Below are 17,549 nucleotides of genomic sequence, written 5' to 3'. Positions count from 1 at the left end.
ATGCTCTGCTTCAAGCCAGTCCACCTTAGTTCCACTTCCTGTGCCCCTCCTGAACCCTATACCACTTCTGCTCCCTGAAGTGTGGGAGTTCATGGACCTACGAGGAGGGAGCTTCTGACACTATGGCCTCAGGCCTGACGGGACAGGGCGCGGGGATGGCTGCGCCGTGTGGACAGCTCCCCCTGCCGTCTGTGAAATTCCACTGTTAGCAACACATTCCTTTGGGTCTCAAGCGTTTGGTCTCCTTAAAACTCATCGTAACCTTAACCAAGTGAAAAATCCCCTGGTAAAGGAAGCCACTGTCATCACCAACGCCTTAGTAGGTCTGATTCTGGACTCAGGAGCAGCTGAGTGCAAGGATTCCTGGGTAAGGGCACTGAGGGCGTTCACGCATGCTGTAGAGAGTTGGATAAGACCCTTCTCCTTGCGGCCAGGATTTCTCCTGGGTACAACAAGGTGCTTGGAATAGTGACCATGTAAGACTGGAATTGGGGCATTGGAGAGGTGGAAGTGGGCTGTGAGGATCGTGTGGCCTCAGGCTCAGGGCACAGAATCTCACACCTATGCCCACCCAACAGGCCTGTGCCTCGCATCCGAGCCAGCTGGATTCCAGAGAGCCCCTGTTCCCAGTTCCCTTCCCCACCACCAACCTGGAGCTTATTATAGTAGTTGTAATAATAGAAGCAGTACAGCGCAGGTTTATTGAGCACTGGCTGTATACCAGACACGATATGCATGCCTTATCTCTTTTAACCCTGGCGGAGAGGAGGACTCCAGACAAGCAGGCAGGCTGACTTAGAGGTACATGATTGGGCCCCAAAGCGGGCGAGTCCCCTCCCCTAATTCCCTTCCTCCGAGCACTCAGCCTGGTACATTACATCCATGTGCCCCTCTGGAGGGCTCTGGGCGCCTTCCTAGAGCAGGGTGAGGGCTCACTGCTAGGAATGCTCAGGGGGTTGTCTGGTAGGAAGGCCAAAGACAAGCCTCCCCTCTTGCTGACTGTGGGCGCAGGTGCCCAAGGGCTATTTCTGGGCCTGAGTGGACTGAGGAAGGGGAGGGGATGGGCGAAGCCCTCGGCATCACGATAGTTTCTAGTCACGGAGCACACACTCCATGCCAGGTTATGTGCTAAGTGCTTGATACAGCACCTTATTTAATCATCGCAGCACCTGGGAAACAAGTACCATTATTATTTCACAAACAGAGAAAGTGAGGCACAGAGAGGTTACATGTGCAGGGGTTTCCAGCTAAGGGATGGAGCTATGATTTCTAAAGGTACCGGGGTCTCCATTAGAAGGAAAATGGGGAGCAGAGCAAGCTAACTGTCAAGCTGGTTTGGAATCCAGGATGGTACCTGCGGTCAGAGTGAGGGCGCATGGCCGGAGTTCACAGTTCTAGGGGACCAGGCCCTATTACTTCCAGCTTCACTGGCTCTGCTAGGAAAGAGAAGAATGAAGCTAGCAGAGGCCCGGGCCCTGAGGCAGAGGGATGGACTCTTTGACTCCCCAGGATTCCCACCAGCCAGGCTGTATCCCTGGCCCATGTACCTCCAATCCAGAGACAGCACCTCATCCCATAACCGAGGAATAAAACAAGGGAGCGACACTTCCCCTTCTGCTGAAAAGCTTGCCTTCGTTTTCTCAAAAATAAGAAATTGTTCTTCCAAAAAAGGGAAAAACATCAAGCAAGGCTGTCAATCTCAGGCCTCAGACAAATGCAATGCAGTTGAGACCTCTCTCTCTTTCCAGTGCCTTCTCCCCCTTTCCCAAAGTCACTTACTGTATATATATACACGCATGCTGTCACAGGCTTTGAGATGCAAATTGCAGCAAGCAGAAGGCAGCTTGAAGAACAAAGAACGATTGAGGGAAGATCTGAAAGATGGATTTGGAAAAGGCTCTCTGAATTCCTCGGGAGAGGGGCGACCTCTCTGCAGAGGGGAGCAGGGATGACGATTTGGGACTTTTTTATGGGAGAGAGGATTGAGAGGCCCAGTGCTGACTGTGGGGAGTGATGGGGAGGGAGTGTTACAGAAATCCAGAATGGAAGCCAAGGCTCTGGGTGAGCAAAGAAGTCTGGTTTGATTACAGTCTTCAGCACTGAGCTAGGCACTTTTCCCCTCGTCCTTTTAACATTAGGCCTCAAACGTACTGTGAGTCACGGAGCTAACAGGTCTGCCAACATCCGGGTTCGTTCCAGAGCAGCTAGGTAGGGCAATACTGTTCTAAGGGCTTTAAGGGGAGGATGCAGCCCCCCTTCAGTCCGGGAAGCCCCTGTAGGGCACCACATTGTCCCTGGAGCCTGGAGGGGAGGGGCTCCCAGGACCAGCAAAGAGAAAACCCTGGCTGGGGAGATGTGGCACGGTGCCTCTGGGACCTGGCCTCAGGTCAGCCCAGTGCCCAGTTGCTAAGCACCTACTGTGTGCAGGCCCTGTACAAATCAGACATGTCCCCACTCTCAGGGGCTCTCAGTCTAATCAAGGCAGCTAACTGGACTGCAAGCTCCATGCAGATGGAGATTGGTCTTATTTACTGTAGCATCCCCAATTCTAGAACTGCGATTGAAAGAGCAGGTACTCAATAAACATTTATAAGATGGATGTGTGAGTGAGTGGGTTGGTGGGTGGATGGATGGGTGGGTGGGTAGATGGATGGATAGGTGAGTGGATGGATAGCTGGATAGATGGATGGATGAGTGGGTGGGTGGATGGACAGATGGATGGACTAACCATCTAGAAAAGAAGTAAGCATGTAGACAGTACTCTAAGCGATAGACACAAAATGCCTCCGATGGGTATTGGGATGGGGAAAGCTTCATGGAGCTGGCCTCATCTGAGTTGGGCCTTGAGGGATGAGAAGGAGCCATTCTTATATTCTTCACAGTGCCTACCAGCACACGAATGAGGACCTATTTGCATAAGATGATGTCAGAAGGGAACAGAATTGTGAGAGCTAAATTGAACTCTAGAGATCATGTGGTCCAACCCTGTCATTTTGCAGATAGGAAAACTAGGGCACGGGAAGGCTAAGTGACTCACCTAAGGTCACACAGTAACTAAGTGGTAAGGCAGAGAGATTCCAGCGAGGTCTGTTTGCTTTTAGCCCCGTCCTGTGCTGCTCTCCTGCTCCAGGGCTCTGCTCTCCTCACTGAGAAGCCTTGTGGAATTTTGCTACCATTTCTGCTGCAGCCCAGCTCCACCGCCCACCCCTGCAGGGCTGGGGAGACCAGGAGCAACTGCTCAGCCCTGGTTAGGCCTCTACCCTTGAATACCCCAGACAGGGGAAGAAGCAAGAGGAGGCCACACTGATTGGGTTGGGAGAGGACAATACAGCATCCCAGCCCTAAGACCCAGGGGTAAATGTTCCACCACCAGGTTGTTGAGACTAAGCAGACATGAAGGGGGAAAGTGGAGGCCATAAGGCTTACACAGGGAGGAGGAGTGACCCCTCTCTGGAGACCAAGTTCAGCATCCCAATCCCAGAATTGGGTTATTTGCATTATCTGAAGCTAAATCTGAACGTAAATTAACCAGGGACTCCAGTTTCTGGAGAATGCAATAATGCCCATCATTTTGAACTGCTGGCAGGAAGCAGTTAAGATGGACCTGTTCCATAGCTCCCTCCACGCACCATGGAGTTGGTTCCTTGAACAAGACATGGGCAGGACCCTATAGGGAACTCCCACCTGCCTGGCCCACCAACGGGACGCCCCCTGCACATTTCAGAGACAAGGTCTGATGCTACTTGGGTCCCAGTGCCTGGCACGGGGCTGGGTGCCCAGTGCACGCCCCATGACTGAAGGAGTAACGCTCTCTTGTGTGGTCCCCTGTTCCAGGACGCCTTCCCTCACCTCTCCTTGCTGACTAAAATTGTTGCTTCTGTCCTTCAGAGAGGAAGCTTCCCCACCGTCTAGGAAATAGCTGCTCTCATGGCTTCCAGAAAAGATGGACACATGAGGCATCAGCACATCACAGGAGCTCATAAAGTACTGGCTGAATTAATGTTCAAGGAAACCCTTGGACATGCGGAGACATTCAAATGACAGTAATAATAATACAAGGTACATCTGGAGACACGCCTCTCCCTAACCCTCTGTAAAGCGGGCTGGCATGTGGCTGGGGGAGCCCTGGCCTTAAATTCTGCCACTTATGTGCTGTACAGTCTCCAAGGAGTCACTTGACTTCTCCAAGGCTCTGTTTTGTCATCTATAAAATGGGAAGAATAACTGTACTTTCATCATGGGACTTGAGGTAAGATTCAAAAAGAGCTGGTATGTTAGACCCTCAAAAGCTCCCCAGGTGATTCTAGTGGACAACCAGGGCTGAGGACTGCTGGGTTACGGGGAAAACCCAGACCCCTGATGTCCACGCCAGGTTTCTTTCCTTTCTCCCAGGTGCCAGGGAGGTAGTAGGCAGCTGGCTAAAGCTCAGGCATGCCAGGCTCGGCTTCCAGCTTTGGCCTTCTTGCGGCCTGGATGTGGACGGGGCAGGCAGGCGGCCCTGATGGAGTGCAGCAGGAAAGGGGCCGTGTACCTGGGGAGGCCCAAGTGGTTAATCAGGCCTCTGGGCACCGTGCCTGGTCTCTGGAATATTCATAAGGCCCCTCCAGCTGTGCCAGGCAATCAGGGTGCTGATTGCTCCCCCATCTGCAGCTTAACATTCCACTCCAGAGAGGAGAGAGCTGGTGGCTGAACGTTAACCAGGGAAAAAACCGGCTCTGGCCTTCACAACAGCAGCCTGAGCAAGAGCCCCCGGAAAGACAAATCCACTCCTTCGAGATCTGCCGGCCCGGCCCGAACTTATCCATCCCCCAGCGTCACGGGCAGTGGAAAGAGTCGCGGGTTTAGAAATAAGTGAGCTGGTTTCTGGTCCGGCTCTGCAGCCTGCTTCCCCAGTTGTAACATGGGGATGGCTCTACCAAACCCCCCAAGAGGATTGATGAAGACAGAGTTTCTTGGACTGGAGTGCTGTACAAAGGCAAGGCATCATCATTGCTTGTAGGTGTTGTGGGCATGATTCCTACCCTGGGGAAAAGTTTTTAATCACAAATATTGAAGTCTCAGGCAAGCTGGCTTTAAGGGAAACTGAACAAAGGAAGAAAAGCTCTTGGAAGAGTCAGCCTCGGGCTCGGCCTCAGGGCAGGAATTTGGGGGTGCCAGGCTTGCTATTCTCCTCTGCCCCAAACCTCTCAGAGAAGCAAGAAAGGAATGGGAAGGACATTTGACAGTAGATGGCCAAAAATTCAGAAAAGAACTACAAAAGCAGACAGTGTCCTGTGGCCTTCTGGTTGCTCAGGAAAAGTGTCTGGACCCAAGCAGTGCAGGGACAAAAGTGTGCCACCGTGAGTTCACGGCTCACGAGTAACGCTCTAAGCAATGATTAGGACTCACTAAGATACGGCCAAAATCTTTCCTGTGTTTGTGTTGAATAATACAGGAAACTGTTTTTAGAGAGATTTCTATCTAAACGGAGGGAGAAAAAAACTGGAGCTAAAATAATATAACCTTCTTCCTAGAAAACCGACCAAAGTGGAACAGCTCATGTCTCCTGCTGACAGACAATGAGGGTCCTGAACTTGGCATTATTGTTATTGCTGTTTGTTGCTGCCCCCCCTCTATCCCCAAGACTGGCCGGCCCACAGCAGTGTGCTCAGCCCTGACCACAGGGGGCAGGAGACTGACAGCCTTGGCCCAGGCAGCAGGGGAAGGCAAGAGTCGGCCTGATTCCTAAGCAGCCCCTCTCTGGGGGCAGTACCCTGTTCCGCAGAGTCTCAGACATCAGGGTCCTGCCTCAGACTAAAGGAACTGTTCAGATCCAGGAGCTGCCTTGCCCCTACCCTCCAGCCCTTCACCCTCACTCTGGGTACTTGTATCTTGCTAGCATTTTCTCCAGCCAGCTCAGAAGCACGTGTTCCTCTGGAAGAAAACATTTGTCACATACATCAAATGAGTGCTGAGCCCCTACTCTGGGTTATTTGTTCTCTGAAACCTCACAGGTTCCCTCTTCATGTCAACAAATTGCTTTTCTTTCTTTTTTTTTCCTAAAGTATAAAACATTAAGTGTTCATCTAAAAAAAATTTAGATAATATAGTTAAGGAAAAAGAAGAAAATGAAAGAGCACTCATGATCCCAATACTCAGAGATAACCACTTTTAACGTTAAGTGTGGGACTTCCCTGGTGGCGCAGTGCTTAAGAATCCACCTGCCGAATTCTATCAAACATTTAGAGAAGAGCTAACACCTATCCTTCTCAAACTCTTCCAAAATATAGCAGAGGGAGGAACACTCCCAAACTCATTCTACGAGGCCACCATCACCCTGATACCAAAACCAGACAAAGATGTCACAAAGAAAGAAAACTACAGGCCAGTATCACTGATGAACATAGATGCAAAAATCCTCAACAAAATACTAGCAAACAGAATCCAACAGCACATTAAAAGGATCATACACCATGATCAAGTGGGGTTTATCCCAGGAAGGTAAGGATTCTTCAATATACGCAAATCAATCAATGTGATACACCATATTAACAAATTGAAGGAGAAAAACCATATGATCATCTCAATAGATGCAGAAAAAGCTTTTGACAAAATTCAACACCCATTTATGATAAAAATCCTCCAGAAAGTAGGCATAGGGGGAACTTACCTCAACATAATAAAGGCCATATATGACAAACCCACAGCCAACATCATCCTCAATGGTGAAAAACTGAAACCATTTCCACTAAGATCAGGAACAAGACAAGGTTGCCCACTCTCACCACTATTATTCAACATAGTTTTGGAAGTGTTAGCCACAGCAATCAGAGAAGAAAAAGAAATAAAAGGAATCCAAACCAGAAAAGAAGAAGTAAAGCTGTCACTGTCTGCAGATGACATGATACTATACATAGAGAATCCTAAAGATGCTACCAGAAAACTACTAGAACTAATCAATGAATTTGGTAAAGTAGCAGGATACAAAATTAATGCACAGAAATCTCTTGCATTCCTATACACTAATGATGAAAAATCTGAAAGTGAAATTAAGAAAATACTCCCATTTACCACTGCAACAAAAAGAATAAAATATCTAGGAATAAACCTACCTAAGGAGACAAAAGACCTGTATGCAGAAAATTATAAGACACTGATGAAAGAAATTAAAGATGATACAAATAGATGGAGAGATATACCATGTTCTTGGATTGGAAGAATCAACATTGTGAAAATGACTATACTACCCAAAGCAATCTACATATTCAGTGCAATCCCTATCAAACTATCACTGGCATTTTTCACAGAACTAGAACAAAAAAATTTCACAATTTGTATGGAAACACAAAAGACCCCGAATAGCCAAAGCAATCTTAAGAAAGAAAAACAGAGCTGGAGGAATCAGGCTCCCTGACTTCAGACTATACTATAAAGCTACAGTAATCAAGACAGTATGGTACTGGCACAAAAACAGAAATATAGATCAATGGAACAGGATAGAAAGCCCAGAGATAATCCCACACACATATGGTCACCTTATCTTTGATAAAGGAGGCAAGAATATACAGTGGAGAAAAGACAGCCTCTTCAATAAGTGGTGTTAGGAAAACTGGACAGCTACATGTAAAAGAATGAAATTAGAACACTCCTTAACACCATACACAAAAATAAACTCAAAATGGATTAAAGACCTAAATGTAAGGCCAGACACTATCAAACTCTTAGAGGAAAACATAGGCAGAACACTCTATGACATAAATCACAGCAAGATCCTTTTTGACCCACCTCCTAGGGAAATGGAAATAAAAACAAAAATAAACAAATGGGACCTAATGAAACTTAAAAGCTTTTGCACAGCAAAGGAAACCATAAACAAGACGAAAACACAACCCTCAGAATGGGAGAAAATATTTGCAAATGAAGCAACTGACAAAGGATTAATCTCCAAAATTTACAAGCAGCTCATGAAGCTCAATATCAAAAAAACAAACAACCCAATCCAAAAATGGGCAGAAGACCTAAATAGACATTTCTCCAAAGAAGATATACAGATTGCCAACAGACACATGAAAGAATGCTCAACATCATTAATCATTAGAGAAATGCAAATCAAAACTACAGTGAGATATCACCTCACACCAGTCAGAATGGCCGTCATCAAAAAATCTACAAACAATAAATGCTGGAGAGGGTGTGGAGAAAAGGGAACCCTCTTGCACTGTTGGTGGGAATGTAAATTGATACAGCCACTATGGAGAACAGTATGGAGGTTCCTTAAAAAACTAAAAATAGAACTACCATATGACCCAGCAATCCCACTACTGGGCACATACCCTGAGAAAACCATAATTCAAAGAGAGTCATGTACCAAAATGTTCATTGCAGCTCTATTTACAATAGCCAGGACACGGAAGCAATCTAAGTGTCCATCGACAGATGAATGGATAAAGAAGATGTGGCACATATATACAATGGAATATTACTCAGCCATAAAAAGAAATGAAATTGAGTTATTTGTAGTGAGGTGGATGGATCTAGAGTCTGTCATACAGAGTGAAGTAAGTCACAAAGAGAAAAACAAACACTGTATGCTAACACATATATATGGAATCTAGAAAAAAAAATGATTATGAAGAACCTAGGGGTAAGACGAGAATAAAGACACAGACCTACTAGAGAATGGACTTGAGGATACGGGGAGGAGGAAAGGTAAGCTGGGACAAAGTGAGAGAGTGGCATGGACATATATACACTATCAAACATAAAATAGATAGCTAGTGGGAAGCAGCCGCATAGCACAGGGAGATCAGCTCGGTGCTTTGTGACCACCTAGAGTGGTGGGATAGGGAGGGAGATGCAAGAGGGAAGAGATATGGGGTCATATGTATATGTATAACTGATTCACTTTGTTATAAAGCAGAAACTAACACACCATTGTAAAGCAATTATACTCCAATAAAGATGTTTTTAAAAATAAATAAATAAATAAAATAAGCATTAAAAAAAAAAGAATCCGCCTGCCAATGCAGTGGTCACGGGTTCGATACCTGGTCTGGGAAGATCGCACATGCTGCGGAGCAACTGGGCCCGTGTGCCACAACTACTGAGCCCGTGTGCTGCAACTACTGAAGCCAGTGCACCTAGAGCCCATGCTCTGCAACAAGACAAGCAACTGCAATGAGAAGCTCGCACACCGCAACAAAGTGTAGCCCCCGCTCGCCACAACTAGAGAAAGCCTGCGTGCAGCAACCAAGACCCAACACACCCAAAAAAAAAAAACAACATTAGGTGTCTTTTCCAAATAGGTGGATGGCTAGATAGATATTTTTCAACGGGATTAATCAGATTTTACCTTTTTTTTCCCTCCGTTAACAGTGGGTGATAAATTTTTCTCTCATTAAATATTCCCCTGCATCAGTGGTTCTAAAAGTATTGTCTGGGAACCCTTGGAGATCCCCAAGACTTTTTCAGGGAGTCCGTTGGGTTAAAACTATTTTCATAATAATACAAGACATTATTGGCCTTTTCACTCATTCTCTCAGGACTGTACAGTGGAGTTTTCCAGAGGCTGTATGATGTGTGATATTGCAACAGGCTGAATGTAGAAGCAGATATGCAAATCCAGCCATCTTTTACTAAGCCAGACTAATTTAAAGAGATTTGCAAATGTCATTCTTCTCATTAATTTTTTTTAGAAAATATAATTATTTTTCATAAAAATATGTTTTTCGGGAGTACGTAAAATGGGTTTATTATTAGGTGAATTAACAAATGCATATTTTTGAAATTCCTTTTTTTTTTTCTTTTTTTTGCGGCTTGTGGGATCTTATTTCCCCAACCAGGGATTGAATACGGGCCCTTGGCAGTGAAAGTGCAGAATCCTAACCACTGGACTGCCAGGGAATTCCCTGAAATTCCTTCATTTTTATTTTGAATATGCTAAATATTAATAGATACAGCCATATAAGCAAAAGCTCTTTGGGGTTCTCAAAAATGTTTAAGAGCGTAAAGTGATTCTGAGGCTGAACACTTGAGAACAACTAGTCTACACCATCACCTCTGGTGACTGCATAGCACCCCTTTCTGTGGATGGCCCCTAATCTGTTCATCCATTTCCTTATTGAAATGGGTTGCTTCCCATTTTCACTACTATAAAAGTGCCGCACAAATCACCGAGTACCTACGTAAAGTGAAAACTTCCTGGAATGAGAGAAAACAACAGAAACCAACTGGAAGGGTGAGCCATCACTTTTAGTCCATTATTAATCAAATGAAACAAAATGTATCACAGGATGTGAACAAGTAAAGTTGAAAGGCTATGTGCACGTTGAATATATATGTATGTGTACAGATACATATGTTTCCATAGAGAGCAAGACTTAACGCTCTGTAAAGAGTCCTTTTTTTCCTGCTGTCTGTGAAGTGGTTACAAAAGCTGATCATATTCTAGGGCAGTGCTACGGATGGTATGAAACTCTTTGGTACCATTACAGAAACTGAGAGGAGTTTAGAAACTTTAAGCAATTTGAGAGAGAAATTTTATTTCTGTAGGTAGGAGACAATAAAAAATTGATGTTTGTTAAAAATGTTGAGTACAAAAATGCTGCAGACTTTAAAAAATATATACTTGAGAATATTTCTGGAATGGATTCCTAGAAGTGGAATTGCTGGGTCAATGGACATGCATCTTTAAATGTTAATAGATATTGACAGGTTACCTCCATTTACACCTCACCAAGAGTAAGATGTAAATATACCAAATGTCCTGAGAGTGTATGTGAGTGCCTGTCCTCTGAAATCTTTGGCAAAACCAAAGATTATGATTCTTTTAAATCTTTTTCTACTTAGTAGGCTAAAAGTTATATTTTGTCTTCTATGAATTGCTTATTCATATCCCTTGCCCATTTTCTGTTGAGTCCTTTTTCTTATTGATTTTTCTTAAATCTTTATATATTCTGGACAAGCTTCTTTTGTCTGTCATATATTGCAAATATTGGCTTGCCTCAATTATGTGGCTTGCCTTTTAATTTTGCTTACACGTCTCAATAGAGTACAAAAACTGCCTTTAAAACTTTTATTCTAAATTTATTCTAATCTATTAATCATTTCCTTTATGGTTTTATGGATTCTCATCTGGCTTAGGAAGCCTTTCCTTGTTGCATGATTTTAAAAATACTCTCCATTTCCCTCTAATACACTTGCAGCTTTTCTTTTTATTTCTTAATATTTAGATCTTCAATCCATCTGGAATTAATTTTTGTTATGGTGTGAGGCATTGACTGTTGACCTTTGTAATCCATGTAGTGGAGCATGGCAGGGTGCTGTCAATGGGCTTGAGCCCCAGTAAGAACCAGCCCATGCATTGCTGGGGACCTGTAGGCCTGCCTGCTGCAGCTGGAGCTAAGCTGGTTCCCAAGTAGACAGATATCTGAGCCCACCTGGTTCAGGAGGGGAGGCAAGCTACATTTCAGAATCCTTCCCAATGAGATAGAGCTGTTGTGGGCATCTGCAAAGTTGACAAGCAGAGCTGATGACACTCCAAGAAAGCACCAAAACATCTTTACCATGCAGTTTGGTTCTCGGAGAGCTTTCTGTCCATTACCCTCCTTGATGCCAACATCACTATGTAGGTGGAAGGGGATTTAAGATGCCCACTTTACCATTACAGAAAATAAGGTGCAGAGGGGTTAAGTGACATGCCCGAGGTCACGCTCCCGGTGAGTGGCAGAGCCCAAATAGAACCTAGACTTCCTGCTCCCAAGTCCACAGCTCCTCCGACCTCTCTGTGCATCAGGCTCTGAGTCCCTGTCACCGCAGCTGCCCCCTTTAGTGGAAGGGAGGATCTGGCCTAAGGCTTTCCCAAAACTGTGCTCCCCCACTGTGGGCAGGTGAGACTGGAAAAATCCATCCTCCACCAGCAGCTGACGGAGGGTTTCGAGGCTTCCTTGGGCATGTACCTCCTCCTCTCCCCGAGTGCTTCGTGGAGGGTGGGAGTGATGAGTCAGGCCGGGGAGGGAGAGCTCAGCCATAAACAAGCGGGACTGACAGCAAGCACTTTCCTTGAGGCACGTGACCTCCCACGGGCCTCCGGGGACTCTGCCTGAATGGCAAAGCTTCAAATTTTCATGATCTAGGCTCTGCACATTTAATTTGCTATATTCTCGAAGGCAGCCACAGAAGGGAAGAAGCTTTTAGAGAGGAGGTGGGGGATGAGGGAGAAGGTAAATTATTTCTAGTCCTTCAATGAAGAGTTTGAAATGTTGTTTTTAATGAGTGTGTCATTTTTGCAGACACCCAATGTGACTATGCTGGGTCTTTATCCCCTCCAGCTCCAAACCAAAGGGACACCCAGGACGCAGAATTGTAGAGCTGGGTCTGGCCTTGGAGATCAGATGATCCAATCCCTTGGGGTTAATGGGAACCCCATGTACCCCAAAGCAAGTGACTTGTCCAAGTTGCGGAAGTTCTGGGAACAGATCTCAGGTCTCCTGGATGTACTTGTTCTCTCCTTGGATATTCCTCAGGTCCCCCACCTACACTTGCTCTGGTGACTCTTGGGGAAAGCCTTGGGGAAGGCACAGCCACTGGACACACAATGAGAAAGTAAAAGGTGGGGGCCAGAGAGAGACAGGGGCAACAGGCCCAACAGTGACCAAGCAGGGCTTCTCTCCACCCTGGGGCTGCAATCAGGCCTACGGAGGTACGGGTGCCTACCTGTTCCAGGGGGATGACGAGGAAGGAGCCACCTCCCGCGCTCTCAGTGACGATGGCCAGGAAGCGGGCATTGACGGCGCAAAAATGGTTATCATGCACATTCTTGGTGATGGGGATCCCGTCGAAGCAGTGCTCCCGGTTGGCCACCTTCCCATAGACGTTCCGGAACTTGGAGCTGCGGTATTGCGGACGCCAGGACATCTGTGAGGGGCCAGAAGAGACAAGGGTCAAGCCGGGGACTGCTTCCCAAAGGGCACGTGCGGGAGGTCTCAGGGATGCAGGAGGTGAGGAAGGCCCAGTATCTGCCCTCAGGATGCGGGGAGAGGGGAAGGAACCTCCAAGAATCGGGTGCCCGGCCCTCTGCTGGAGGACTTACTCTTTCAATAAAGTCCCACAAGAGCAAAGACTGGCATGAGGGCATCCACACACTTCCTGCTTTCGGTATACACATCCACACCACCTTGCTGAAAGGATGGAGGATCCTTTCACTCTCAAGGGACGTGCCACGTGATAGAGCAGACCATCCATCCAATAACATGTCTGGGCTGCCTCTTGCGTGTCAGAAACTGTGCTTAATTTAGTATGGGACGTGCAGACAGAGGAGGCTGGGTGTTCACAAAGAGAGAGAACACTTCTAATGATGAGGGGCGGGGGAGGAAGACAGCCCCTTTACGTGCAGCAAGGCAAATGACCACCCATTATCATATGCTCCTCTGATTCTCTCTAGGGCTTCTAACCCACAAGTGCACCCTCAGAAATCTCTTAGTCCTATACATCATCACCATCATCATTATAAGCATCATCATTATCATCATCACCACCAGGCCCAGAGAGGTAAAGTGACTTGTCCAAGGCCACACAGCTAATGAGTAGGGTCATGAACACAAGTCTCCTGATTGGAAATCTGAGACTCTTTCTTATGCCAGATTACCCTTTGGAGCAAGGTTTCTCTGTGTGTGGCCCACAGATCACCTGTATCAAAATCATCCGGGATCGGGGAGGTTTCTCAGCCTCCCACATCGTTTGTTAGAAATGTTGATTCCTGGGTCCCAATCCAGACCTACTAAATCCAATATTTTGGGTATGGGGCCCAGAAAGAGGCATTTTAATCCAGCTTCCCTGCCCCAGTGAGACAGAAATACACCAAAGTTTGAGAGCCCCTGTTCTAGAGAATGGAATGGTACCCCTCCCTACCCCTCACCACCCACTAACCATGACACAGGGTCCAACCGACTGACCAACTGGCCCCTGCTGCATGAGTGTCCCGTGCTGTGCACAGTGGAGAACACAGATACACAGATGTGCATGTGTGGGTGTGTGGAGGACAGGATGGGCAGCCCACCGTGGAGTTCAGCTTTGCTGTAGGATGGCGCCTCCTATGGGGAAGCCCTACGAATGGGCGCCATGGCAGATGGAGCCCAAGTCGGTGCTCTCCTGGCAGACACGCATCCAAGCTCAATGAGCAATGGCAAGTTCCCAGCCGGGGCCTGGCATTCAGTAGGAGCTCAATAAGCGCTTTATTAAATGAACATCCTTCTGGCCCGACTTTGCCATTATCCATCCTCTCCCCTTCCTGCCAAATCTCCTGATATGCCTTGAGTCTCCCACCCCATCTCAGGACAGAAATTTCTTCAGATGAAATTTCCAAGGGGAGGAAAACAAAAGGAAATACCACCACAGAATCAGGAAACCAACCCTGGGAATTTGACTGAAAACAAAACTTTGCATCTGATTTAAATACAGCCAGGAGCTCAGCCACAAAGGCCTCTTTATTGAAGGAAGAAGTTCAGATCCAATGAGGAGAATCCCAGGGATTCTTCAGGCAAGCCCTCTTCCGGCCAGCTCTCTGGGCCTCCACCCGCCTTCTCCACTCCCCCAGGCCACTCTCCACGCCGCAGGGCCAGCCGCCCTACTCTCCACTCCTCCCCACCTCCCAGCCTCTGCCCACACTGTACCCCTTTCCCTCCTGCCTTCTCCCCTCTCTGGCGAGTTCTGCCCAAGACTGTTCAGAACAAAGTCCAGCTGGAGAGGCAAGTGCACTGGACGGGAGCCTGGCTGGTCATTTCTGGCTGTGTGACCTCAGACAGTCCTCTTCTGACCGATTCCTCATCAGGATTACATCAGTGATGCCCCGAGTGTGGTCCCAGGTGGTCACTCATGGTTCCTTTACACGGTACAGAGATGAAGTTTTAAATTTTAGTAGTTACATATTTATTTTTAATTTGCATTAGAAAAAATATAACTTGCATGCCAAGTCCATGATTTCACAGGTATCAGTGCTAAGAAAGCTAAGTTTAAAAATAATGAATTAATTCAAAGAAAGATACAGCATGAAAAATATAGTCTGGGTGGTACATGGCACCGGCAGAAATTCTGTCTGATATGGGAGTACTGGAAATCACTCTGTCTCTTTCAGGTAGAACATTCTAGATGCCACAGTTGCCCCTGAAGAGAAAGGAGGTGGTGAGCCTGCTCTTTCCAACCTCTCGTTCCTTGTTGGTGCAGTTCTGGCCTGGAATGCCTTCGCTCTCTTCTCTGTCCAGCCCAACCTTAGCCTTCAGGGCCTGACTTGAACCTGACTGCCCTCCCAAAAGTCCAGCAGAGAGAACTCTGTGGGGATCAGCCCCAGCCTGCATCCTAGGAAAAACAGAGAGCATCTCTCAGCAAGCCCGCTGGCCTCTCCCCATTGGCTGGTAGGCTGGGGCTGACCTCTCCGCTGGACCTTTGGAAGGGCTGGGGGAAGGAGGCCAGGGGGCCCTTATCACTGGGCCTGCACCTTCACCCCTCATGAAGCCACAGTGAGCATGCCTGGCAGAGTGCTGGACCGGGAGTCTGCAGTCCTGGGTTTTCACTCCCCATTCTAACTCCTAGCAGCCCTGGAAAGACACTGTGCCTCCCTGAGATGTTCTAAAATGGACCCATAATTCCTGACTTTATCTGGTTACCTTAAGAGTCAAAATGAGGGGCTTCCCTGGTGGCGCAGTGGTTGAGAGTCTGCCTGCCAGTGCAGGGGGCATGGGTTCGAGCCCTGGTCTGGGAAGATCCCACATGCCGCGGAGCGGCTGGGCCCGTGAGCCACAATTACTGAGCCTGCGCGTCTGGAGCCTGTGCTCCGCAACAAGAGAGGCCGCGATAGTGAGAGGCCCGCGCACCGCGATGAAGAGTGGCCCCCGCTTGCCGCAACTAGAGAAAGCCCTCGCACAGAAACGAAGACCCAACACAGCCATAAATTAATTAATTAATTAATTAAAAAAAAAAAGAGTCAAAATGAGATATGCAGGTACAAGGTCTCATTCAAGATAAGATATCACTGCTGCTCCTGTGGGCCCAGTCTACTGAGAGGTGTCTGGAAAGCATCAGACACGGACTCCACTTTCAAATATCTTACAAGCCAACGGAGGAGATGAAATGGATGCTTGACAAGTTTACGGTAGTGAGAGGTCAGGGAAGAGGGGGCGTCAGGGTGGGCTTCACGGAGGAGGGGCCATCTGCCAGCACGGGACACTGAGAGAGCACCGGGCACTGTGCACGATCCCCTGCGAGGTGGGAACTATGACTGTCCTTGTTGCACAGGGTGGGAAACAGACCCAGCCCAAGTTCAGACAGTGAGTAAGCACAGGATTCACTGGAACCTGTTCTGACTCTGCAGACCATATTATGTTTTCTCCAACTTCTTATTATAAAATACTTCAAAATGCAAAAATAGTTGAGAGCATGGTACGATAATCACCCACCACCTGGGTTCATCATCATTAACATGTTGCCACGTTCCTTTATGTACCTACCTCTTTCGGATTTTTTAGTTTTGTGGAATCGTTTGAAAGGAAGCTGCCAACGTGATGACTCCTGCCCATTTATTATGTCGGCACACATTTCCTACAAAGGAGGACGATTTCCTACATGAGCACATCACTCTTACCCCCTCTAAGAAAATTAACAACAATTCTTCAGTACCGTCTAATACCCAGCCAATATTCAAAATTCTTCAAAATGCCTTTTACAGCTGTTCCCTATTTTGAACCAGGACTGGGAGCTGTGCTGCTCCCGTGTATTTCATTTGGTTGGGATCTCTCCTTGGACTCCTTTAAATCTAGAGCACTCCCATCACTTTTTTTTTTTTAGTGACACTGACTTCTTAAAGACATCAAATCATTTGTCTTAGAAAATGTTCTAGGGGCTTCCCTGGTGGCGCAGTGGTTAAGAATCTGCCTGCCAATGCAGGGGACACGGGTTCGAGCCCTGGTCCGGGAAGATCCCACATGCCGTGGAGCAGCTAAGCCCGTGTGCCACAACTACTGAGCCTGCGCTCTAGAGCCCGTGAGCCACAACTACTGAGCCCACGCGCCACAACTACTGAAGACCGCGCGCCTAGAGCCCGTGCTCCGCAACAAGAGAAGCCACTGCAATGAGAAGCCTGCGCACCGCAACGAAGAGTAGCCCCAGCTTGCTGCAACTAGAGAAAGCCCGCGTGCAGCAACGAAGACCCAACGCAGCCAAAAAGAAAATAAAAAAAGAAAATGTTCTAGCGATTTGTCTCATGTTGCTTTGTGGTCTCTTCAAAGTCATTCCTGGATTCCCTATAAACTTTAGGAGTCAGATGTAAAGCCTTGATTCTATTCACATTAAAGATGCCCCTGTTAGTAATCCCTGGCTTGGGCGGGGTGAGGATAGGGAGGAGGGGACAGAGGGAACTTGGGAACATGTACCTGGCCTGGCTGGCGGCAGTGAGGGGGACAGCTGGCCAGTGCTGCGTATTTGCTCTGGAGGGTGGTGGACAGACAGCTGGAGGACCTGGGAGACCAGATCAGGAACCGGCACACACTGTGGGCCAAAGTGGAGCATCTGGAGGCCACAGA

General features: G+C 47.4%; 1 protein-coding gene across 4 annotated transcripts in view; it reads right to left on the bottom strand.

Annotated features, from left to right (window-relative positions):
• Positions 1–17,549, bottom strand: part of CORO2B (coronin 2B) — a gene marked incomplete at its 5' end in the record, with an annotated part of 141,987 nt that overhangs the window by 58,328 nt on the left and 66,110 nt on the right. For 3 of the 4 annotated variants that reach the window (XM_082383348.1, XM_082383347.1, XM_082383345.1), the window contains one exon: positions 12,694–12,894. In XM_082383348.1, the coding sequence (XP_082239474.1) occupies positions 12,694–12,894 (201 nt within the window). Of the gene's footprint in view, positions 1–12,693; positions 12,895–16,478; positions 16,570–17,549 lie in introns of those variants that run through there. The other variant, XM_082383346.1, reaches the window with a different exon arrangement.

The sequence above is a fragment of the Balaenoptera borealis genome (genome assembly GCF_965194805.1).
Source record: "Balaenoptera borealis genome assembly, chromosome: 3".
Classification (NCBI taxonomy): domain Eukaryota; kingdom Metazoa; phylum Chordata; class Mammalia; order Artiodactyla; family Balaenopteridae; genus Balaenoptera; species Balaenoptera borealis.
The sequence above is the reverse complement of the archived record's forward strand: the minus strand, read 5'-3'. Positions and strand labels throughout refer to the sequence as shown.